At 51.9% G+C, this 25,117-nt stretch overlaps 1 protein-coding gene across 1 annotated transcript; it reads left to right on the top strand.

The window, feature by feature from the left end:
• Positions 1 to 716: 716 nt before the first annotated feature.
• On the top strand, positions 717 to 21,487 carry Def6 (DEF6 guanine nucleotide exchange factor). The gene is made up of 11 exons (XM_031346796.1): positions 717 to 872; positions 8,316 to 8,456; positions 9,144 to 9,329; positions 10,764 to 11,000; positions 11,096 to 11,242; positions 15,844 to 15,952; positions 16,066 to 16,364; positions 18,223 to 18,389; positions 18,466 to 18,664; positions 20,673 to 20,763; positions 20,926 to 21,487. Exons 1-11 carry the CDS (start codon positions 777 to 779, stop codon positions 21,144 to 21,146), a joined length of 1,893 nt encoding a protein of 630 aa, XP_031202656.1. The 5' UTR covers positions 717 to 776; the 3' UTR covers positions 21,147 to 21,487.
• Positions 21,488 to 25,117: the final 3,630 nt, after the last annotated feature.

Raw genomic sequence — 25,117 nt, 5'->3', positions numbered from 1 at the left:
CCCCTGCCAGGACCTCTGAGGTAAGCTCCACTGTCAGTGTCACCCTATGTGCCTAGATGCAGGCTCTGGTGTCTTCAAGGCCACCAGGTACAAAGTGGGCAGTGTTCTGCAGCTTCCTTTAGAGCCGAGGCCCTGGTCGGGGGGGGGGGGGGGGGAGACAGCAAACCCAAGGTGCCAAGGCACCCCGTCCCGGAGAAGCGGCTGGCTCCGTCCTTCCTCCGGTTGGGTCGCTTTCGCTTGGGTGGAGCTCCTCACTGAGATCCTGCTAGGTTGGCTCTAAAGAAATGTCCTGTCCTGGGCCTACAGTTTTCCTTATTACGTCCAGTCTCAGGCACCCACACAGCTCTGTGAGGTACAAATGTACTAAGAGTAGACTCTCGGGGCTAACCGGTCCAAGCTCTTCCACTTGGTAAACTTGACTCCTGATCCTGTGTCCCTCTAAGTCTGGAAGGGCCTGTTTTCTCTCTCTAGAGCTACTACCACTGGGAGCCTGGGAAGGTCCTGGGGCAAGCGGGCTTCTAAAGTGACTACCTGTGCTGGGGGGCGGTGGGGGGGGCAGGCCCAGCCAAAGGAGTGCTCTAGCTCTGGGAGTGTCAGCCCCGGTCCCTTGCACGGAGTGAGCAGCCAGCCAGGCACTGGAAGCAAGAGGGAGCAGGCAGGTGGAGCTCTCGCTCCGCTCTGCACCAGGGCCTCTCTGCGGTCTGCAGCCGTTTGCATTTCCTGAAACCGGATCTTGGTGTCAGAGCCGCCCCTGGGCCGGGGCGGGCGCCTCAGCCATGGCCCTGCGCAAGGAGCTGCTCAAGTCTATCTGGTACGCCTTCACTGCACTGGACGTGGAGAAGAGCGGCAAGGTCTCCAAGTCCCAACTCAAGGTGAGGGGCATCCCTGGGGCTCAGGGGAGGCTGACCCACCGCGCCAGCTCTCAACCCTTCCGAGAGTCAGAGTCAGCCAGAGCAGCCTTTGCGGAGCCACAGAGGCAACGTAGCTCAGTGGGATGCTCCCCAGAGGCCCCAGGCTCGTGTCACCAGAAGCCACCGTCCAGAAAGAACCAAGTCCCCTGACTGGGCGGACAGTAGAGGTGGCATTACGAGGTCCCGAGAGTCAGTAGCCAGGCCCCTTCCCGGGCTCCTTGTGGGTTCCCCAGCGTCGTGCTTGGGCACGTACCCTGCTCCTCCCTGTGGCTTCCTCATGGCTTTGAAGAAAGACAGTTAGTTAGTGCTTGCCAGTTACACCCCTGGCTCTGAGAGCCTCCTCCATTTGCAAAGCAAGATGGGTGACTGATAGGTGGGCAGGAACCCAACATGTTGGGAGATTTCTCTATGCCTTGAGACCTCAGGTTGAACGTGTCAGGGAAGCCAGACCTGAGGAAACCCCTTCAGTAACCACCTACACACACACACACACACACACACACACACACACACACACACTGCACCCACCCCCATCATCTTAAAACCATTAGGCCTGGACAGGAGAGGAAGGGACTCTCTCCCCAGAGGGGTGCCAGCATAAGTCTAGGCTGCTGGAGCCAGAGAGTGCTGGGCCTCTAGGGATCCAGTCACTCCCTGTAAATACTTTATCTAGTGCTCTACACAAGGCTGTCTCCTTCTCCCCTCTCAAGAGCTGGGTGTTTACAGCCTCCACTGTTCACACAACCAAGACAGGAAACCTGAGAGGCAGATGGGACAGAACAGGCAGGGCCTGGCCCACCTCAGGCTCAACCCTGACATGGCCGAAGTTGGGTCCTAGAGACTTAGCTGCTCCAGCTAGCTGTATCTCCCGTCTACCCCGCTGAGCTGGATTTCTGGGCATCTAGTGACTAATGTTCTACTTCCCCGGGAAGGAGAGAGTTCAGCTCCACCTCTGGTTCTCCAGAGAGGCAGGTTAGCCCTTCCCATGTAAGTCCAGCTCTTGTCACTGAGTTGAGTTCTGCTCATGAAAGAAAACCAGGTTATCTGGACACCCATCCTGTAGAAACTGTGCCCTCCTCCCCACCCTCCCCCAACTCTGTCCAGACACCCATCCTGTAGAAACTGTGCGCTCCCCCCCTCCAACCCTGTCCAGACACCAATAGAACCCCTACCACATGGCTTCTTGCTCCCATGATACCATGTTCCGTGACTTCTGACCTCTCCCCAGGCTCTCCATGTGTCCTATGTGCAGAGCGTGCAGCCCTCAAACAGTTCCCATTTCTTGGTGTCACCAGTCAGGAAGGTCTCCCAACTAGAGACCCCACTCTAGGTTAGCTTCCGACTGGCCTCATTTTCCGCCCCACCTCCGCCCACCCTCAACGCCCACGGGTTGAGTATTTCTGGGGAAGATTCTCTGAGCGCGTACACACACGCTTAAATTGTGCACCTCTCAGCTCGAATCGAGCCCTCTCGGCAGTGACATCTCTAGCCATAAACAGTAAATGTCACACCTGCCTAACAGGAAACTTGTCCACTCTCGAACTAACACTAAGAGTTTTGGGACCATGTGGAGGGGAGGCAGAAATGTCAGGGTCCTTGCATGTGAGGGAAGGGTCCCCCCTGCCCCTCCCTGGACCCACCGTGGTGGATGCCAGGCTGGGAGGGAAGTAATAACATTGCTGGAGGTGGGGAGAGGCAGAGAGGAAGTCATGGAGAAGTGGTCAGAAGGCGGAGGAAGCTGAGGACGAGATAGAGCAGCAGGGTACGCCCTGTCTTCTGCAGGCATAAGGATGAGGGCTCACTCTGGCTTAGCTGCTGGTCATTAGGAATAAGGTTCCTAGCCTTGTCCTTGTCCTCTGTGGGGGACAGGCAGGAAGCTCTGTAACCCCCAACCCCAGATCGCACTGTGTCTGAGTGCTCAGGGGGCTACCTTGCTTGGTCTGGTGCACCCCGCTGAGGCCAGAGGAAGAGGGGAAGGAGCCCAGGAAAGCCCAGGTGGTCCACACCTAGATGTGGAGGCACGCCAGCACTTGAGGTTGAAGCAGTCAGACACTCCAGGGATTGTCTCCCCCATACCACCCCCCAAAAAAATGAAGACACAAACAAACCCAAAATGGCACAGAGGGTTTGGTTTTGTTTTTTTCTGGGGTGTGGGGTGGGTGCGGGAGAAACACAATTTCTTCTATGAAGCCTCTCATTTGCTTTTTCGGTTTCATTTGTTTTACTCTGATTTTTTTTTATTTTTGTTTTCGTTTAGTTTGGTTTTTGGCTGTTTGTTTTTTAAAGATTTATTTGTTTATTATATGTAAGTACACTGTAGCTGTCTTTAGACACACCAGAAGGGTGCATCAGATCTCATTACGGATGGTTGTGAGCCACCATGTGGTTGCTGGGATTTGAACTCAGGACCTTCAGAAGAGCAGTCAGTGCTCTTAACTGCTGAGCCATCTCTCCAGCCTTTGTTGTTTGTGTTTTGAGGCAGAGTTTCTCTGTAGCCCTGGCTGTCCTGGAACTTACTCTGTAGACCAGGCTGGCCTTGAACTCACAGAGATCTACCTGCCTCTGCCTCTCAAGTGCTGGGATTAAAGGCTATTTATTTATTTATTTACTCATGTACATGTTATTGCATTTGCTTGTGTGTGGTGGGGTCGGGGAGTCTGTGATGACCACAGTGTCCATGTGAAGGTCAGAGGGCAGCTTGGGGAGCCAGTTCTCTCCTTCCACCAGGCAGGTCACAGACACTGAGCTTGAGTTGCTGGGCCGGGACAAACACCCTCACCTGCCGAGCCTTCCTCCTCCAGCTCCACTGCATTGCTCTAGAAAGTTAGACTTTTGTCCACTTTGCTGTGAGCGGTGGAAGTAAACCAGTGAGAAGAGCTATCCTGCCCAGGTGGACTCAGACTGGAAGGTCTTGCTGCAGTACCCTGCCTTTGATTCCAGCACTCAGTGTAACCCAGGCTAGCCTTAAACATATACTTCCTGCCTCTCCCAAGTACAGGGACTAACGGCCTATGCCACCATGCCTAGCTGTATCTTTTAAGAGAATGATGATCCCAGCTCTTGGGGAGGGGGAGTCGGTGGCAGGGGAAAGTCAGGAGGATTGCTGAGAAGTTGAGGCCAGCCTGGGCTACAGGGTAAGATCCTATCTCAAATAAAAAAAAAAAAGGGGGGGGGGGAAAGAAAGAAAGAGAACAAGCCAAACAAAAAAGGAAAACCAAGAGCAGTCTGTTAAGGAGAGAGATCATTCATGCTTTTCGAGGTCGCTGCTTTCATGCGGTTCCCACTTTGTGTTCATCTCCCCGGGCCCCTGTTGGACAGGGGTCCAGGATCTGAAGGCTGGGCACTGCAGAGCCAGACCTTTCCACTCTTAGGGTCAGTGTAGACATGACAGCTAATTTCTCCCGGCTCCCCTGCGGAGGAGAGCTCCATCTCACACCCGCAGAGGAAAGAGCGAGCGCGCACAGAACCTTCTCTGCCCAGGGCTATCCACTCTGAGGTTAGAGATGGAGGGACGCCAGCTGACAGTGTAGGAAAACTACAGACACCTAGACCCCACCCCCACCCCCGGAAACTGAGTCAGGGAGGGGCAGGCCCTTCAGTTTCACCTGCTCCAGTGGAGACCCCGAGGGGGGCCTCTGGCCAGACCCTGGGCATGTCACTTCCTTCCAAAGGCTTCATTTCCTTACCTGTGACTCTCAGAAAATATGTCCCTCCCTCCCTCCTGGCCCAGGGTTGATTGAGATCTGCAGTGAGCTCCTGCCCACTGGGGGATGGGGGGAGCCACCCCTGCCGTTTCCTCTCCTGCCTGGTCCTGCCCCTCACCCCACCTCAGGCATAGGAAAGTCTAGCAGTCTGAGGTCAGCTTCTCTGTGCAGAGGGCCCCTGAGTGTCTAGAGCTCTAAAATCCCACCTCATCCAGACAGCTGACAGCCCCGGTCCCCGGGCTCTGCAGAGTCAGTCACAAAAAGGCACAGATGAGGAACCCGTGATGAGTAGGTGGATGCAGGTGAACATCCAAGGAAGGAAACAGGCCTGGGGATGCAGCTTAGCTGATGGAGGCCTTGTCTACGTGTGCATGGGGCCCAGGGTTGGGTTAGTCCAGCGCTGCTAAACTGGGCATGCTAGAGAACACATTCTCATGGGCGAGGCAAGAGGATCAGGAGTCACGCAGAATGAGTTTGAGGCCTGTCTCAAGAAACAAAACAGGATGGGCTGGAGAGATGGCTCAGTGGTTAAGAGCAGAGGACCCACATCTCGTAACTCCAGTTCTATAAACAAGTAAGATGATCTCGACCTTTAACCCCGGCACCAGAACACTGAGGTAGAAAGACTGGGAGGCCAGCCCAAGCTACAGAGTGGCACCCTGTCTCAGATGCCCCTCCTTGATTTTTTTTTTCCTGTCATAAAGGCAATGCCTATTCCAGATTTAAACAACAGACAGGCTGGCAGGAACTCAGCAGGTTAACGCACCCACTGCCAAGCCTCAAATCCTGAGCTTGATCCTGGGCAACCCCCCCGCCCGATCCCCGGTGGCAAGAAGAGAACTGACTCCCCATAAGTTGTCCTCTGAGCTCCACACAAGAGCTGTTAAGATAATAGATGTAGAAGGTAAAGTGCACCCTTAACAGCCACTATTACTCTGCCTGGTTATTAAGTTGTGCTGTGAGATGATCTTGTGGTGTCCCGTTTGTGAATTTCTGGGTGTCACCCACTCAGAACTTGTAAGCCAAACCCTTTCCCCAGAGCTCAGTTGATGTCCTCCCTGGATCTGTATCGACTATCTGAATGACTTCTAAGACCTGTGAGGTGTTTACCACCCCAACCCCTCGCAAATAAATAAATGTTAAAACAAACGCCTTAGGAGTGACTCTGGAAGCACTGGTTGCTCTTCCAGAGGTCCTGAGTTCAATTCCCAGCAACCACATGGTGGCTCAGAACCATCTTTAATGGGATCTGATGCCCTCTTCTGGTGTATTTAAAGACAACGATGTACTCACATAAAATAAGCAAATAAGTAAATCTTTTTTAAAAAGAGAGCTCATATTCTCTTGAAGAAGACCCAACAGAGGTTGTTTTCCAGCATCCACATCAGATAGATGGCTCACAGCATATATAACACCGGCTCCAGGGAATCTAATACCCTTCTCTGGCCTCTGAGGGGGTCCACAGTTATCTGCACACACCCACACATAGGCATACACACACACATCACAAAATTAAAAGTCAAACAAATCTTCATAAAATGAAAGAAATAAAAAGAAAAGAATTCCAGGTCAAAGATCACATCCAATTTAAAAGAGTATATGTTTTGTTGTTGTTGTTTTGGTGGTGTGTGTGTGTGTGTGTGTGTGTGTGTGTGTGTTTATGAGTGTGGGTACCTTCAGAGGCCAGAAGAGGATCCAGATGTCCTGAGTTACCTGATGCAGATGTCGGGAACTGAGCTTAGGTTCTGTGGAAGAACAGCAAGCACTCTTAGCCACTGAGCCATCTATACCGCCCACACCCAATTTTAAATTGAGAGATTCCTGAACACCACAAAGATGTCTAATTTAGCCAGTGATTGTGGCATACATCTGTATTGTAAGCACTGGGATGTGGAGATAGGAGGACCTTGAGTTCAAGGTTATATTTGGTTAATTGTGAGTTTAAGGCCAGCCTTGGCTACATTTTATATATATATATATATATATATATATATATAGTTATATATATATAGTTATATATATAGTTATATAGTTATGTATTCATATAATCTTAGAGTTATAGTTATATATAAAACACACACAGCCTGGCAGTAGGTAGTTAAAGCTCCCACCCCCTCAGTATTTGCTGTTACTGTCTTTTACATCTTTGATAAATAGATTGAAAAACAAAAAACCAAACCACTTCTACACTGGACTGGAACTCACATTCACTGTGTGTAGACTTGAGCCTGGCTCTGCATCTCTGCCATCTCCCGCCTCAATGTCCACAGCAGGTGTAGCCTATTTTATTGCAAACATTTTATTGCTCAGAGCCTGAAGGGGTTTCTCCTAGACCATGCATGCCTTCCCATGCTCCCTGTCCTCACCGGAGGGTAGCCGTTTGGCTAGGGCTTTGCAGGAAGCTCCCTCGGCTAGGCACTCTGAGAAGAGACACAGCAGATGGGAATAAGTAAGACTCCCGGGTGATTACTGTCATTTTTAAATAGTCTGTAGGCCACCTGGCCGTGGTGCCCTTTGATCCCAGTACTCTGGAGGCAGAGGCAGATGAATCTTTGTGAGTTCGAGGCCAGCCTGGTCTACAGAGTGAGTTCCAGGTCAGCCAGGGCTACACAGAGAAACCCTGTCTCGAAAAACCAAAAAAAAAAAAAAAAAAAAAACAGAAAAAAGAAAGAAAAGAAGTTTTAAATCAGTTTATATAGTGGCTGATGTGGCTGATACACGGGGAGCAACAGGGATACAACACTTTTTCTTTGAGACAGGGGGTGTGTATCCATGGCTGACATGGAACTCTATGCAGACCATGATGGCCTGAAACTCACAGAGATTCTCCTGCCTCTGCCTCCTGAGTACACTGATTAAAGGTGTGTGCTACCATACCCCTCCCAATAGATGGCTATTTTTTCAATATTATTTTAATCACACTGTCTGTGATTAAGCACTGTAGCGGAATTTCCCCAAAGGCCCTTCCTCCTCCTCCTCTTTTTACCTAATCTTCCGACTCAAACCAGCCCTTTGTCTTAGCATCACAGATCTCTTTAGCCAATGCCCACCCCACCCCAACCTCTACACGCCATCACTGCCACACGGCTACCATCTCTCCTATTTCTCCACCTCTTGGGCACTCTCTGAGAAAGTCTTCCCTAGCTCTCTTCCCTGTTCAGGGGCCCCTCCTCCCATCCCATCGCACTTGCCTGGGTGCACATGGCGGCCTGAATACTGAGTCTTTGGTCAAAAGTGATCCTGCCCGGGAATGGCCCACTGCCTCCCTGCAGATAGCCTAGCGTCCCGCTCCCTCGTAGGCAGCACTTGGGCTCTGAAGTCTTACTGCCTCTGGGCACCTGACCTGTGTAACAAAACAACCGGAAAGAGTCCTCCTCCGGGGACTGAGTCCCAGCTCCTGGGCTCTCGAAGTGTGTCAAAATAACAACAAAATAACAGGTAAGACCCCTCCGGGGTCTGAATCCCAGCTGAGTAGGCCTTCAAGGTTTCTCCTGTCACCTGGGGACAGGGATGGTTGCTATGGCAGTGATGTGAACGACGGACGGACAGGAGGGTCTGCTCTTGAGTGTCAATTAGGACGGTGCCCGCAGAGGACTCAGCCAAGGCAGGGCGGGGCTTGAATGAACAGGCAGGGTGGACTCAATCTTTTGGCCAAGGTCTGATGGGGATGCAGAAAAGTCAACCTGTCGCTCTGTCCAAGGTGCTGTCCCACAACCTGTACACGGTCCTGCACATCCCCCACGACCCCGTGGCCCTCGAGGAGCACTTCCGGGATGACGACGACGGCCCCGTGTCCAGTCAAGGGTACATGCCCTACCTCAACAAGTACATCCTGGACAAGGTGAGGAGCTCGTGGGGGGCGCCCCTCCCCACCTCCGCACCCGAACACCTAGCCTTCTAACCAAACACTCCACTCCCGCAGCAAACTCCCATTTCTGTCCCTGCTGTCTGTCCCTGCTCCACAATCTGCAATCGCCATCCCAGCCACCTGTCCCCTATTGTCTGTCCTCTCTCTTAGCCCTCACCTCTCCCTGCCGAAGCCCACACTAATTTCCACCCTACTCTTCTCGCCTGTCGCTGTCTTCTTGGCTTCTCCTTGGCTGTCCCATCCTCCCGGCTTCCCTTTCCTATCTCCCTTGGGCTGAGAAACTAGTTCCATCCTTGCTATGGAAATCAGAGTGAGGCCGGGCAGTGGTGGCGCACGCCTTTGATCTCAGCACTTGGGAGGCAGAGACAGGCAGATTTCTGAGTTCGAGGCCAGCCTGGTCTACAGAGTGAGTTCCAGGACAGCCAGGGCTACACAGAGAAACTCTTGTCTCGAAAAACCAAAAAAAAAAAAAGGAAAAAGAAAAAGAAATTAGAGTGCGAAAGTAGCATTGGAGTGTCTGAACTAACTTGAGTTCAGCCTTGGGCTCAGCAGGTGGGGGAAGTGGGGGGTCTGTGGAGGAACCCGAGACGCCAGGAGGGAGCTTCATCTGAGAGTGGGAGGAGGGTGAAGCAGCTGGCTGACTCGCAGGCCTCTCGGCAGGTGGAGGAGGGCGCCTTCGTTAAGGAGCACTTCGATGAGCTGTGCTGGACGCTGACCGCCAAGAAGAACTACCGAGCGGACGGCAACGGAAACAGCCTGCTCTCCAACCAGGATGCTTTTCGTCTCTGGTGCCTCTTCAACTTCCTGTCTGAGGACAAGTACCCGCTGATCATGGTTCCCGACGAGGTAAGGGTGACGTCAGAGCCGGGGGTGGGGTCACTGAGGGCCAAGCCCCTGGCAAAGCCTCAAGGGAAGACAGAGCATCGTGGGGCGTTCCCAGATCCCCTAACTTCACCGGCACCCCATCTCCATCGGGGGTCGGGGTGGGGGAGGGGACTCTGCAAGTTCTCAAAGGAAGAAAATGAGCCACACATGTTTAGAGTCTGAGGCAAATAGACGCCCTGCTGAGCTTTTTTGTGGGGGGCTGGGGGGTGGGTTCCGAGACAGGGTTTCTCTGTGTAGCCCTGGCCGTCCTGGAACTCACTCTGTAGACCAGGCTGGCCTCGAACTCAGAAATCCGCCTGCCTCTGCCTCCCAGGTGCTGGGATTAAAGGCGTGTGCCACCAAAGACCATTCAGATCCTGCAGCGGGATTTGGTGGCCCGTTGTAGGCACAGTGGCACTCTAGGAAAGGCCTTTGTTCAGGGAAGGGAAGCAGAGGAAGTAACTCCCTAGTTACTCAAGGTGGGCAACCAAGTCTGGCCTTTGCCCCAGAGAGTTTCTTTCCTTTCCTTATTTATTTATTTATTTATTATTTATTTATTTTTCTTTTTTTAAACTGGCGAGCCAGACTCCAAAGATACGGGGCATGCTGGGGGAAGAGGCCAGGAACCTGGGCCCTGCCTCCTTAGCTCTGGGGGAACTCTGAGATCTGAGAGTAGAGAGACCCAGTGGTTCCCCAGAGTGTCATCCGTAAAGAGAGTTTCCCAAGACTGCTGGGGCAGTGTGGGCATTCTCAGCAGCTTCTTGCCAGTTGGGACAGAGCAGCCCCTCAGCGAGTAGGAAGGGCCATACCGCTGTGGGAACAAACTGAAGCAGGATGTACCCCAACCACTACTTCCTGTTCGTCTGCCATGGGTTTCCTGTGCCTGTCCTGCTTACCCTAACCCTCCTCCCATTGATCTCCCACAAGGGAAGGATCTCAAGGGCTGGGCATTGGCTTTGGAGTCAGAAATCCAAGTGGAGTCTTGCCCCCTCCCACGTGCTGTGTGACTTGAAGGAAGTCACTTCCTAAACTGGGCCTTGGTTTTCATCATAGGCAAAGTTTTGTGTGTGTGTGTGTGTGGGGGGGGGTGTTGGAGGATGTTTTCCTTCGGAGAGTGTTTTCTTTTTGGTCTTTCAAGCTGGAGTTTCTCTGTGTAGCCCTGGCTGTCCTGGAACTCACTCTGTAGACCAGGCTGGCCTCGAACTCAGAAATCCGCCTGCCTCTGCCTCCCAAGTGCTGGGATTAAAGGCATGCGCCACCACCGCCCGGCGGAGGTGGTCTTAAGACAGGGAAGACGGAGGATGTCTGGACTGTGGAACCCCTCGAAAAACCTCTCTCCTGGTTTCCACCCGTGCGTGGCCTCTCCCTTGCCCTGGAGTTGCTGCTGAGGTTGCCCGGCCTCCCTCTTTCTTCCAGGTTGAGTACCTGCTACAGAAGCTTCTAAGCAGCATGAGTTTGGAGATGGGCCTGGGCGAGCTGGAGGAACTGCTGGCCCAGGATCCCCAGTCGGCCCAGACCTCCGGGGGACTCACTGTCTGGCAGTTTCTGGAGCTCTTCAACTCAGGCCGCTGCCTACGGGGTGTGGGGCGGGACTCGCTCAGCATGGCCATCCAAGAAGTCTACCAGGAGCTCATCCAAGACATCCTGAAACAGGTCAGGCCAGCCAAGGAGCCTTGGAGGGGACCCTCAGGAGCTGGTGGGGTGATGGAGACCTGGGAGGCCTCTCGCTGACTCGCTTCTGGCCGCAGGGCTATCTGTGGAAGCGAGGGCACCTGAGAAGGAACTGGGCCGAGCGCTGGTTCCAGCTGCAACCCAGCTGCCTCTGCTACTTTGGGAGTGAGGAATGCAAGGAAAAACGAGGCACCATCCCCCTGGATGCTCACTGCTGTGTGGAGGTGAGGGCACAGAGTGCAGACAAGGGGGTCGGGAACAAGACCGGAGGAGAGGGGAAAGCCGCCATGACAGTTCCGTTTAGAGTAGGTTAATGCATCTCAAACCCACCCGGCTACCTGGAGACCGCTCATGCATAGTGGGCACTTTTATTTTTCCTAGTCAAACGTGGGGGCCTCCTGCATGACAGGACAGGTGTTCCACCATACCAGGCCAGTGCCAGCACTTAAAAAAGACTAAACCCACCAACCCGATGCAGAAGCCACGGTGGATGATTAGATGTCGGTAGAGATTTCAGAGGGCCTGACTTAGACCTAACACTCTCCAGCAAATGTTTTCAATCCCCCTTTCCTTTTCCTTTGACACAGGGTTTCTTGTAGCGTAGCATGGTTTTGAACTTACATAGTCAATGCTGACCTTCAAATCCCAATGCTTTCGTTTCTACCACTTAAATCCTGGGATTGTTGTGATCATAAAAGAGAAAGAGCTATAAGAATATGTTCTGGCAGGGTGTGGGGGAAAGGGGGTGCCTCAGCGGGCCCATGCCAAGGCATCCCTTCCCCCTGAGGGACCAGCCACACACCGGTATAGTATAGAATAGAGTTTATTTAGGGAATGGGGAGGGGAGTTAAGAGGGTAGTAGAGGCAGAGAAAGGCAGAGAGAAGGAGAGCGTAGAGAAATAGAGGCCGGCCATGACCACTTGGAGAGATGGGGAAAGGGAATGTGGAGAGGCGGGGCAAGCAGCAAGCAAGAGTAAGAGAGACAGAAGAGTAATCGTGGAAGAGAGGGAGGAGGGGCCAAGCAGCCCCTTTTATAGTGGGCCAGGTCTACCTGGCTGTCACCAGGTAACTGTGGGGGGAAGGGAGCATACCTGGCTGCTGCCAGGTAAGTATGGGGGTGGAGTCCAGACAGAATACCAACAGGGGTCGTGTGTGTATGTGTGTGTGTTTGTGTGTGTATGCACATACATAAGGAAACCAAAGTTTAAACTAGGGTGTCAGTCATTCCTCAAGAGATACCTGCTTTGGTTTGGTCCGTTTTCTTTGTGTGTGTGTGTATGCCCATGTGTGCGTGCATGTGTCTGTCTGTGTTCCACCCACATATGACTATGGAGGCCAGAAGCCATCCTCTGAGTAATTCCTTCAGGAGCCATTTTCCTCGTTTTTTTTTGAGATACAGTCTGTCACACTGGGACACGGGGCTCACTGATTTAGATAGGCTGGTCGCCAGTGAAACCCTGAGACTGGCTCTCTTCTCACCACCTCCCAACACTAGGATTATCGTGTGCCTCCTCATGCCTGGCTATTTCCTTGATGCTGGGCTAGGACTCAGGTACTCATGCTTACACCGCAAGCACTTTCCGCTTGAACTACCACTCACCTCCACACCCCCGGCTTGCTTGGTTTTGAGACAGAGTCTCTCACTGGCGCGGACCTTGCCATGTAAGATAGGCGGGTGGCCACTCAGCTCTCGCAGCTAGCTGCCTGTCTCCACTTCCTCAGTGCTAGTATAAAAGCATGTACTGTCACACCCAGCTTTGATGACATCACACTCGGTTTCGATGACATCACACCCAGCTTCGATGACATCACACCCAGCTTTGATGACATCCCACCCGGTTTCGATGACATCACACCCAGCTTTGGACACAGACTCTAGAGACTGAACCAAGATCTTTTTATAGCTGAGAATTTCATACAACTTGTCTTGATCATACTCACCTCCCATTCCCTAACTCTTCCTGAGCTCACCCCTCCTTTCCGCACCCAACTTTGTATCTTTTTTTTTTTTTTTAATCTTTCAGGATAATTTGTGCCTTACCAGGTGCTACACTCTTGCCCTCCCAGCAACTAACAATTGCCAGTAGCACGACTGCGTGGAGTGGGATAGTGTGCCCAACTTCCGCTACTTGCTGGGATTTGGTCTGGCATGTGCTTGCACAGGCTTTGTGTATGCTGTCAAAACTGTCGTGAGCTCATTTGTGCTTCTGCTCGGCCATATCCAGGGGATAATGGTTCCTTGTAGTCACCAGCCGCCTTGGGCTCTTATGGTTTGGGGGTTTTTTGGGTGCAGTTTAAATGTCCCCTGGAGGGCTGAGTGTTCTGCGCTCTCTTACGATCTGCACCCTGGCCAGTTGTGGATCCGTGTGTTAAAACACTATCTACTGCCTGGCAGTGGTGGCTCACGCCTTTAATCCCAGCACTTGGGAGGCAGAGGCAGGCAGATTTCTGAGTTCGAGGCCAGCCTGGTCTACAGAGTGAGTTCCAGGACAGCCAGAGCTATACAGAGAAACCCTGTCTCGAAAAACAAAAATAAATAAAATAAAATAAAATAAAATAAAATAAACACTATCTACTGATGACAGAAGCTTCCCGGTCTAGGGAATACCCGTGAGTCATTAGGAGTTAGTTTCATACATACCCTGTCCATTTAGCAGCATGATCATTTTGGGTTCTCCTCTGGGGCTTATGAGCTGTGTAGATGTTGAGTATAGCTTTTTGCTACCCCGCCTAAGCTCCGGGAATGGCCGTGCTACCAGCCCCCACCCAACTTCCCTTGAAGCCAGGGACAAAAGACACAGACACGCATGTTGTTCATTTTCAACTTGGCTTCTTTGCACAACTGCTGGGCATTATTAAACTCCTGTGGCTAGCACACCCTTATCAATACTCTTAGCTCTGCACCTCCCACCTGCCCTAAACTTTAGTTGCTCGGTACACCTAGCCCCTGCTAAATGCCCCTGCCTGTAGGAGCGGTCTGTGTGGCCACTCTGTTTTGAGATCTCACATGGCTGGTCAATTCCTCTCCTTCCTTGCATCCAGGGACCCAGAAGTCCTGCCTATTCCCTTTTGCCCAGCAATTGGCTCATGGCTTTCTTTACTGACAGATCAAGAACCAGTTGGGGAACAGGACCTTAGCCTCCATGCCACCCCTACACGTAGGCATAGGTAGCTAAATAAAGGTGTTAAGAATGGGTTTCATCCTTTAAAGTGCAACTTTGATCTAAGCAGAGAGTGATTGGTTACGCCCGTGGGCATGTCTTTCCAGGCCCATCATTAATGTAGCCTGAAGGCTTCAGAGCTGAGCCTGGTTGATGATGGCCGTTCTCCGGTATCGCGTGCCTTCTAACATAATGAAAGCAAGCCAGTAGAGATAAAGCTTCCAGGTTCATACCAGCTTGATTTTTGCCATGTTCTAAGACTCAAGCACTTGAGTTCTTCGGCAACTGGGTCGGTGTCTTGCTGTCAAGTTCCGAAGAGCGATTCCAAAGGCCTGTAATGTTTGGGGATCTCTGGGACCTCATTGGCTAATAACTCCAAAACCAACTCATGGCTGGCACAAGGGTTAAATATTTATTTTTCATTGAATGTTATGTGTATGTGTGCCTGAGGGTAGGTATGTGCACCATATGTGTTCAAGAATCCGAGAAGGTAAAAAGAGGAATCAGACTTCCTAGAACTGGAGTTCGAAGTATTTGTGAGCAGCCATGTTGGTGCTGGGAGCCAAGAGCAGTAAGCAAGCATTCTTAACAGCTGTGCCAGCCAGCCCTCCTGGATCTATTTCTAATGAATATATTTTTACTTCTCTTTGGTACATACTTATATAGGAGTAGTATCACTCGGCTATATGATAATCCTAGCTTTCAAGGAAATGCCAAATTTTCAACAGTAATATCACCTGGTAGTCTGACTCACCAGTGGGATCTAAGTATCCCAGTTTTTCTATATCTTTGCTCATTGTCTTTACATTAAACATTTATTAAGCGCTCCTTGCACTCCAGAGACTGAGGCAGAGAAGAGTTTTGAGATAGGAGGCCAACCTGGGCTACACAGCAAAACCATTCTCTCTTGTCTCAAGAGAGAATGGTCAACTATTCAAGGCATTACCCCTTTCTCTTGCATAAGGTCACAAGTGTTGGGTAAGCCTCCAGATATCTCAGAGCCAATTGCTTTCTCTATGAAGTAAAGCCCGACAGGAATATATATGATCGTAGATAAATGTTGTATGGCAAACACTAGTGCAGAGTTGGGCACGTTGCATTACACACCTTTAGTCCCAGCACTTGGGAGACAGAGGGAGAGTTTGAGGCCAGCCTGGTCTACAGAGCTAGTCCGGGAAAGCCAGGGCTACACAAAGGAATCCTGTCTCAGAGAGAGACATAGAGAGACACACAGAGAGAGACAGAGACAGAGAGGGAGAGAAAGAGAAAGAGGGAGGAAAGAAAACACTAGTGCTGACAGCTGGTGAGGACAAGGATGTAAAACACACCCCTGCATTATCCGTAGCCCCAAACCCTTGAAGAACGAGTGACATTTAAGAGATTTCCAGGTAGAAATCAGCAGTTGTAGGTGCTGAGGCCCCAGGCATATGTTCAAGCATGTACTGCGTACTAAACCTTGTGGAGAGATACCAAGAAGAAAATGGCGCGCAAGCACCCCGTGACTAACCATCTATCCCAGACCATGCATACTCCTGGCAGGGTGGGAAATGTCCCAGAGAAGATGGTCAGCCAGGAGGAAGAGGAGGAAGCTGGAGCTGGGGGTACTGCTGGGGCAGATGTGGCTCCTATCTCAGAGAAGTCACCTGGGCTGGGCCATCTCATAGGTGCTTCCGGACCGCGAAGGAAAGCGCTGCATGTTTTGTGTGAAGACGGCCAGCCGCACGTATGAGATGAGCGCCTCCGACACGCGCCAGCGCCAGGAGTGGACGGCCGGTGAGTGCCAGCCCGGGTCTATCTGGGCCTGGGTCATTTTACCCGAGCGACCCTTGGAACCCCTTGGCGGTGGTGCCTAGGCCCGGGCTGACTTTGTCCCGCTCTGCCCATAGCCATCCAGACCGCGATCCGGCTGCAGGCAGAGGGGAAGACATCGCTGCACAAGGACCTGAAGCAGAAGCGGCGGGAACAGCGGGAGCAGCGCGAGCGCCGCCGGGCAGCCAAGGAGGAGGAGCTGCTGCGACTGCAGCAGCTGCAGGAGGAGAAGGAGAGGAAGCTGCAGGAGCTGGAGCTGCTGCAGGAGGCTCAGCGGCAGGCCGAGAGGCTGCTGCAGGAGGAGGAGGAGCGCCGCCGCAGCCAGCACCGGGAGCTGCAGCAGGCGCTGGAGGGCCAGCTGCGGGAGGCGGAGCAGGTGAGGCGGGGCCAGAGGGCGGGGCCGGGCCGGTGGGCGGGGCCACGACAGGGTCGAGACAGAGGAGCAGGGTTGGACCTAGGTGCAGGGCGTGGCCTGCGGTCTAGAGGATGCTATGGGAGGGGCCTAGATAGGGTGGAGCCCATTGGCTGAGGTAGAGCTGAAAGAGGTTGTGGGCGGGGCCTGAGGGGCCCATGAGGGAATAGATTGGAGAAGAGCCTGGATGCTTTGGGCGTGGCCTAACGGCTGGTAGGGTGGGGCGGGGACAGGAGTAAGGTTAGGGAAAGCCCCCTGGTAGAACGGGACCTGGTTCAGAATTCTTTTCTGGGGGCAGAACTTGGGCCGAAGAAGCTGCTTAAAGACCTCGTGATTGCAAATAATTTGGAAATGAAATCAATCTAGACTTGAACTAAATTTGAACCAAACCAGTTTGGGGACCCTAAGGTGGGACGCATGGGACAGACAGAGTGTAGACCTGCAGAAACAATTGACTTCAGTTTAAATGGAGAGCTGGCCCAGAAGGTAAAGGTGCTTGCCACACATACGTAGCGTCCTGAACTCCGTTCCCCAAACCTCGGAAAGATAGGCAGAGAGAACCAGCTCCACAATGTTGTCCTCTGACCGCCGCAGGCATGCCGTGGCGTGTGTGCCCATTACGCCCCCGCCTTTTAAGAGCTGTATGAGCTCAGACATGCACTAAGTCTCTCCATATCAGTAACTAGAACCCTGTACATGGAAATGGGACAGGATTCTGCGAAGTAACAGATGTGAGGACTTTAATAAAGCCAGGCAGGTGTGGAGGCAGGAAAGGCAAGAGTTCAAGGTCATCCTTGCTACGTAGCGAGTTTGAGGCCAGCCTGGACTACCTAAGATCCTGTCTCAAAGAACACAGTACGTCTAGAATGATGACTCCTCAGCTAAGACCACTGGCTGATTTTTCAGAGAACCCAGCTTGAACTAGTACACCCACGTGGAAGCTCATAGCCAGCCAGCGGATCCCACACCCTCTTCCTGCCTCTGTGGGTAGTGTTCTCATGTGGTGTACAGACTTATATGCAGCCAACACACCCATGCACGTGAACTAATAAAAACTTTAATAATGCCGGGAAGTGGTGGCACATGCCTTTAATCCCAGCACTTGGGAGATAGAGGCAGGCGGACTTCTGAGTTTGAGGCCAGCCTGGTCTACGGAGTGAGTTCCAGGACAGCCAGGGCTACAGAGAAACACTGTCTTGGAAAACCAAAATAAAAAAATAAAATAAAATAAAAATTTAATAATAATAATAACCTGAGATGTAGTGGCACTCGCTTTTATTCCCAGCACTTGGGAGGCAGAGGCAGGAGAATCTCTGAGGTCGAGGCCACCCTCAGAGCAACTTGGTCTCAGAAAGAAAAAAAAAAAAGAGTTCAATAACTTTGGTTATTGTAATAATTGCAGTCCCTGGCACCCGCCATAATGATATTATAATTGTTAGGGTAGGAGCTAGGAACGGATTACCTTCGTTTAATATGCTGGTTTATTGTAACATAACATATTATGATGTTTAATTACATGTAATTATAACTGGTGTTGTTTTGTGTGAGACTGGATAGCAAACACGGGGCTGTGGGCATAGAAGGCAAGCCTTCTGCTGCAAACTACAGCCCCAGCAAGCGTCTAATTATTCTTTCTAAGATCAGTGCAAGAACAATCTGAGGATTCAGGGTCTTGACCAGCTCAGATCAGGAAACCCCAATTAAAGACTCTCCATATACACAACCAGGCAGAGCCAGGGTTGCGGGCTTGGGGGGTTGGGGGGAGGCAGTAGCCTGTCTTTCTCCACCGGTGTCCCACTGACTGGCTCTGGGCTCCCCACAGGCCCGGGCCTCTATGCAGGCTGAGATGGAGCTGAAGAAGGAAGAGGCGGCCCGGCAACGGCAGCGCATCGCGGAGCTGGAGGAGATGCAGGAGCGGCTGCAGGAAGCTCTGCAACTGGAGGTGAAAGCTAGGCGGGATGAGGAGTCTGTGCGCCTCGCCCAGACCAGGTAGGTACGGTGGCCAGGGAACCTTTCCTGCCAGCCTCTCTCCTCGGCTCTGAGACGCCCCTGTGCACCCCGGCAGGCTGCTGGAGGAGGAGGAGGAAAAGCTGAAGCAGCTGATGCATCTGAAGGAGGAGCAAGAGCGCTACATCGAGCGAGCGCAGCAGGAGAAGCAGGAGCTCCAGCAGGAGATGGCGCAGCAGAGCCGTTCCCTGCAGCACGCCCAGCAGCAGCTGGAGGAGGTGCGGCAGAACCGGCAGAGGGCAGACGAGGACGTGGAGGTGAGATACCCGGCAGGGAACCGGGAGGAGCTGGGGGAACCAGTGTGTCATGGCGCCGGACTCCAGAGCCAAGCTACTTGTCTCCAATCTCGCATTATCATCAGCTGGCTGTGTTGTCACCTTACACATTGCTTAACCTCTGGGTCTGACGTCTCTCATCTGGGAGAGGAAGCAGATAAGTGTTACCACTCCGGAACATGTAAATGCTGAACACACATGTGGCTGTGTTGGCCAAAGTATTATTAACCTGGGTGGGATTCCCCCGCCTCCTGAACACTCCCTGGAGCTTGAATCCTTGTAGAAAAGGTTCTAGGTTGGTTTTGTTGTTGTTGTTGTTTTGGTTTTAGGTTTGTTTTTTTTTTTAAAGATTTATTTATTATTATACATAAGTACACTGTAGCTGTCTTCAGATGCACCAGAAAGATGAAGTCAGATCTCATTATGGGTAGTTATGAGCCACCATGTGGTTGCTGGGATTTGAACTCAGGACCTTCGGAAGAGCAGTCAGTGCTCTTACCCACTGAGCCATCTCACCAGCCCGATTTGTTTTGTTTTGTTTTTTAATCTTTTAAAACTTTTTAAAATGTATATGTATGTGTATTTTGTCTGCATGAATGTCTGTGTACCATGTGGGAACAGTGTGCACAGGACCCAGGAGGTGTTAATTGTTGAATCCCCTGGGCCTGGAATTACACTTGTGAGCCACCATATGGGTGCGAGTCCAACCCTGGTCCTCCAAAAGCAGCCAGGGTTTTCTACTGCTGAGCCATCTCTTCAGCCCAATGATGATTTTTTCTTAAGTCATTTTAAATTTTTTATTTATTTTATGTATGGATGCTCTATCTGCATACACACCTGCATGCCAGAAGAGGGCATCAGATCCCATTATAAATGGTTGTGATCCAATGTGGTTGCTGGGAATTGAACTCAGGACCTCTGGAAGAGCAGACAATGCTCTTAACCACTGAGCCATCATCTTTCCAGCCCCCCAATGATGTCATTCATATATATATGTATATATATATATGTATATATATATATGTATATATATATATATATGTGTGTGTGTGTGTGTGTGTGTGTGTGTGTGTGTGTGCTTTTAGAAGCTGGGAATGTGGCTCCATTTGTAGAGTGTTTGCCAAGCATGCACAGAGCCCAGGAGTCATTCCCCAGTGCTCTTTGTGTCAGGCACTGGGGCTCTAAGCTCACTACTCAAGAGCAGGATTGAGAAGGATCAGAAGTTCAAGGTCACCATTAGCTACATCAGAGTTTGAGGCCAGTGAGTCTGAATGCATGAGACCCTGTCTCATCAAGGGAAATTAAATAGTTTTGTAAAGCCTTGGCAGCATGTGGTGGCCCAGGTCTATAATCCCAGCACACAAGCAGCAGAGGCAAGGGTACATTGGTTGAGTTCTAAGCCAGCCTGGTCTACAGAATGAGTTCAGTTCAGACAGCTACATACCATACCCTATGTAACTTTTTTTTTTTAAAACTGGGGCTGAAGTGATTGCTCAGTGGTTAAGAGCGTGTGCTGCTTTTCCAGAGGACTGGAGTTCAATTCCCAGCATCCACCCTCTTTTTTTTTTTTTTTTGGTTTTTCGAGACAGGGTTTCTCTGTGTAGCCCTGGCTGTCCTGGAACTCACTCTGTAGACCAGGCTGGCCTTGAACTCAGAAATCCACCTGCCTCTGCCTCCCAAGTGCTGGGAATAAAGGCGTGCGCCACCACTGCCCAGCACATCCACCCTTTTTGAGGCAGGGTCTCCTGTAGCCAACTCTGGCCTCTAACTCATTATGTAGCCCAGGCCTTGACCTCCCTCTGTCTCAACATCCCAAGTGCTGGCTTTATGGGCACTCACTGCCATGCCCAGCCTTCCAGGACTTCCTAGGGGGGGAGGGGCAGTAGCTGTGATCAAGATTCTCAGGGCCTCTGACCCTGACCAGGCGAGCAGCCTACATCGCCCTGGATGGATGGCAGTTCTGACCCACTCCCACCGCCTTGCCCCATAGGCTGCCCAGAGGAAGTTGCACCAGGCCAGCACCAACGTGAAACACTGGAATGTCCAGATGAACAGGCTCATGCATCCGATCGAGCCAGGAGGTGAGCCTTCCCCTGGCTTGGGAGGGCGGAAGGGAGGCTGCCTGCAGGATCGCCTGGGTCACGGAGGTGGAACTGAAGATCACCCCTCTCCCAGAGCTGAGGCATGACCCTCGCCTCTCCCGTTCCTGCTCACTTTTCCCCCTTCCCCCTTTTCTCTGCTAGATAAGCGTCCCACCACCAGCAGCTCCTTCACCTGCTTCCACCCCCCTCCGCTTGCCCGGCGGGACTCCTCTCTAAAGCGCCTGACCCGCTGGAGTTCCCAAGGCAACAGAACCCTTCCAGCCAATAGCAGCGAACAGAAGTCCCTCAATGGTGGCGAGGAGACGCCCATCCTGGCTTCGGCCTCTCAGGAAGAGAAACTGGATCCAGCACCAGAAAATTAGCCTCCTCCGACAACACCCTTGTTCTTCCGATGCTGTGTCTACGGACTTGGCCACAGCAGGCCTGTGGGTGATTCCTGCCTCTGGTAAGGTCCTGGTGCTACCAGCTGCTGACCAAGTGCCTGTCCGGGATCGGACTTGGTTGCCATCCTCAGCAGGCCGAGACCGTAGAGGCTGTCTGGGATATTCATACTTGATGAGAACACGGTTCTGTGCTGCAGCTCAAGGACCCTGGGACCAGAGCTGGGAAAGAAGAGAAACGACCAAGACAAAGATCCTATGCCCCTCCCTCCAGATCAAGTCATGGAGACATACTTCCAAATAAAACTGCTCACCTCTGCCCACTGCTCCTGCCCCTCCCTTCCTCCCTCCTTCCATCCCTCCCACGAGTTCAAGTTCTAGGTCCTAGGGACAGCGGGTGTGGTCAGATAGTTAGGAACATGGACTGTGGGCTGAACTCCGCTCTGCCATTTTCTCAAGGGTGAACTTCACCCCTCCACATTGGTCTATAGAGAGGATCATAGTCCCTGAGGGGGCAGGCCTGAGTGGAACGTGTGTGTACTCGGCGCAGTATCGAGCATCTGAAAGTGTTTATTGAGCATCTACTGTCTACCTGGAGGCCACCCACATTACTTCATTCCCAAAGAAACCCTTAGTGCTGGATGACTGTTATCACAATAATAGAGGTCTGGGCAGATTGGTTAACTTGCCCAAAGCCTTCCAAACCTACTTTTTATCCCCGTTTCTCTGACTCGTGGTCCTTGTTCTCCCAGACAAGACATCTGGGATTCTAGATCCCACGAAGTTAACTTCCATTTTTACACCCTTCATCCCAAGCCTGGGACACCCACTGCGATTGCTGTCTTTTCTACCCTTGTACCTCTCTCTAGAACGGTTTACGTCTGGATTGTCCCCTCTTGGGTGTGTCGGATCCTGGTTCCCCAGCTAGGGCACTAGTTCTGGGAGACAGTTGAGCTTCTGGCGTGTGGACCTTCCTGGGAAGTGGGTCACGACATGCTCTCTGCTTGCGGTCCTTCCCGGATGTAAAACGTTTCCAACTGAACTACTTCACCATGCCAACCCCATGATGATGGAGCAAGCCCTCCAAGACCTAAGCCAAAAGAAGCCTTCCCTTGCTGGGTGTTTGTGGCATGTGCCTTCAATCCCAGCACTAGGGAGGCAGAGGCAGGCAGATTTCTGAGTTCGAGGCCAGCCTGGTCTACAGAGTGAGTTCCAGGACAGTCAGGGCTACACAGAGAAACCCTGTCTCGGGAAAAAAAAGAAAAAAGAAAAAAAGAAAGTCTTTCCTCCCTTGGGTTGTTTGTGCCTGACCCTGTCACAGTGACACAGAGGTAACAACGTCCTTTCCCATCCTCATAGCTGCAGAGTGTGACCCATTGACTTATCCGCTTGGCCCCGTGTTTAATAAGTCACTACCCCTGTGGTGCTAGGACCAGTGGCCGCTGTCTTATACCAGTCTCTGTCAGCTCCTAATTAAATAAGAGCTCCCCCCTGGACTCTCTTCCAATTCTGCTGCCTTGTCCAGGAGGGATTTCCAAACAGTGGGGGGTGTTCTAGGCCTTTTCTCCTTTCCAGCCCCTTGCCGCTGTCCAAAAGGCTTTGTTTTGATTAAGACAGGCTCTCACTCTCTATAGCCCAGGATACGGCCTCCAACTCAGCAAGCTCCTGCCTGAGTCTCTCAAGTGCACACTCAGGCTTAGCTACATCCAAGAGTTCATTTAATTATATTCTCTCTCAATATATATATTGAGACAGGGTTTCTCTGTGTAGCTCTGGCTGTCCTGGAACTCACTCTGTAAACCAGGCTGGCCTTGAACTCAGAAATCCACCTGCCTATGCCTCCCAAGGGCTGGGATTAAAGGCGTGTGCCACCAGTGCCTGACCTCTCTATATTCTTTATATTCTATTTGTGTGTGTGACTGTGTGTGTCTGTCTCTGTCTCTGTCTCTGTCTCTCTGTCTCTGGGCATGCCCATCATGGTGAGTGTGTAGAGATCAGAGGACGACTTTCAGGGTTCAGTTTTCTCCTTCTACCATGTGTGATCCCAGGAATCAAACACTCAAGTCATCAAGCTTGGCAGCAGGTGCCTTTACCTGTTAAGCCATCACCCTGGACCTGCAGTGTGACTTACCAGTCACCTTTACTTGCCCCTGTGCCCTATGGGACACGAGGGCCGTAGTCGTCAAGCCAAGAAGGCCTGCTACAGTGCTGTCTCAGGGGCATAGCCCCAGCATCTTCCTCTTGCTCTTCTTACCATGCGGTCCTTCCTCAATGTTGCCCCCAATGCCTGGCCCAGAGCTTGCTCCTGAGAAAGCCGTGTACCAGACAGGTCTTGAATGAGTGGGATGCCTAACGGGGTGGCGCAGTGAGAATGTGAAGACTTTGCTGAGACCGGAGCTCAAGCCTGTCCAGCATCGAACCGAGCCCAGTGGTTCGTTTGGTGTTCTGGGAAGGGCTCCCACCCTCCTGGAGCTTCTTGCTTGCTACCTGATCACAAAGGTCACAGCTTCGGCAGGTGCACCCGATGCTCTTTCAAGGAAGTCGGTGTCATGTAAAGTGCCATGAAACACCTGCTAGCCGGAGAGGGTGCAGAGCTGCCAGATGGGAGGTGGAAGTCCAAACTCCTCGCGCTGTGGGAATGACTAAACTCGAGCAAAGGGAAGCGGGCCTGGGACAAGGAGAGGAGGTGGCCCAGGCTTGCCTGGTCTGCTTTGTTTCTGAAGTGCTGACGATGGCAGTCAGGGCTTTTTGAATGTCCCCTTCTGACTACTCACTATTCGGTGACTGCCTCTCCAGCATAGCCCTCGCTCACTTCCTTGCTTATTAATTTTTAAAAAATTAGTGTTCAGGCTTCAGGCTGCCCTCTGGGCTCACCCTTGCCCATGCTGGTCCCGCACCCACCATCTTCCTGACACTCACTCTCCCAGATACTAAAATTTCAGGTGTGCGCTACTGAGCCGGCAAAGCCCTCAGTGTCCTGCAAATATGAAGGAGACCTACTAAGTGCTAGAAAACCACTTTATTCTTAGGGAACAAGAAACGTAGATGCAGAGCCCCATATGGGGGCTGTCACACCACTACTGAGGGGGGGGGGTAGGAAGAGGCATGGAGGCAGGAGGATCAAAAGTTTCCAAAAAAATGGAAAGAAGGCAGGAGAGACGGCTCAGCGGTTAAGAGCACTGACTGCTCTTCCAGAGGTCCTGAGTTCAATTCCCAGCAACCACATGATAGCTCACGACCTCATCTCTAGTGGCATCCAGTGCCCTTATCTGTCCGAAGTATCACAGTGTACTCACATAAATAAAATCTTTAAAAAAAAAAAAAGTGGGAGGAGAGAATACACAGATAAAGGGGAAAGGTTTAAGTTAATGTGATCTTATTGAGTGTCTGTCTCCGCACGCACGCACGCACGCACGCACGCACGCACGCACGCACGCACGCACGGGCTGGGAGTTTGGCTATTGGAGGGGCCAAGGTTGATGGATTCATGTTCTCACTGAAGAAGGGAATCTATCCAGCGTAAAGAGTTGGATCAGCGTGTCAGTTCTCAAGCACTGCCTACTGAAACTGTCTTCCTGCTTTTCAGTCTGGCCTTTGTTGCTTTCAGAAGGAAGTCTGGCCATTCCTTCACCTACTCACCCTCTTTCTAGAGCAGACTATCCCCGAGAGTCAGGAGTTCAAAGTCCCTGGGAGCCGTTGCTATCCTCTGACCTCCTGCTCTTCAGGATAAATGCGCTCTCCTGCACGCACACGTACACTCACGGACATGCATAATAATGATAAGTAAATCTGAGGGGCAGGAGGACCGGAAATTCAAGGTCATCCTTGGCTATAGAGGAGGTTTGAGGCTAACCCGGAAAATGTGAAACCCTGACTCAAAACAATAACATAGCCGGGCGGTGGTGGCGCACGCCTTTAATCCCAGCACTTGGGAGGCAGAGGCAGGCGGATTT

Source organism: Mastomys coucha, unplaced genomic scaffold, assembly GCF_008632895.1.
Source record: "Mastomys coucha isolate ucsf_1 unplaced genomic scaffold, UCSF_Mcou_1 pScaffold3, whole genome shotgun sequence".
NCBI classification, from domain to species: Eukaryota; Metazoa; Chordata; class Mammalia; order Rodentia; family Muridae; genus Mastomys; species Mastomys coucha.
The sequence above is the reverse complement of the archived record's forward strand: the minus strand, read 5'-3'. Positions and strand labels throughout refer to the sequence as shown.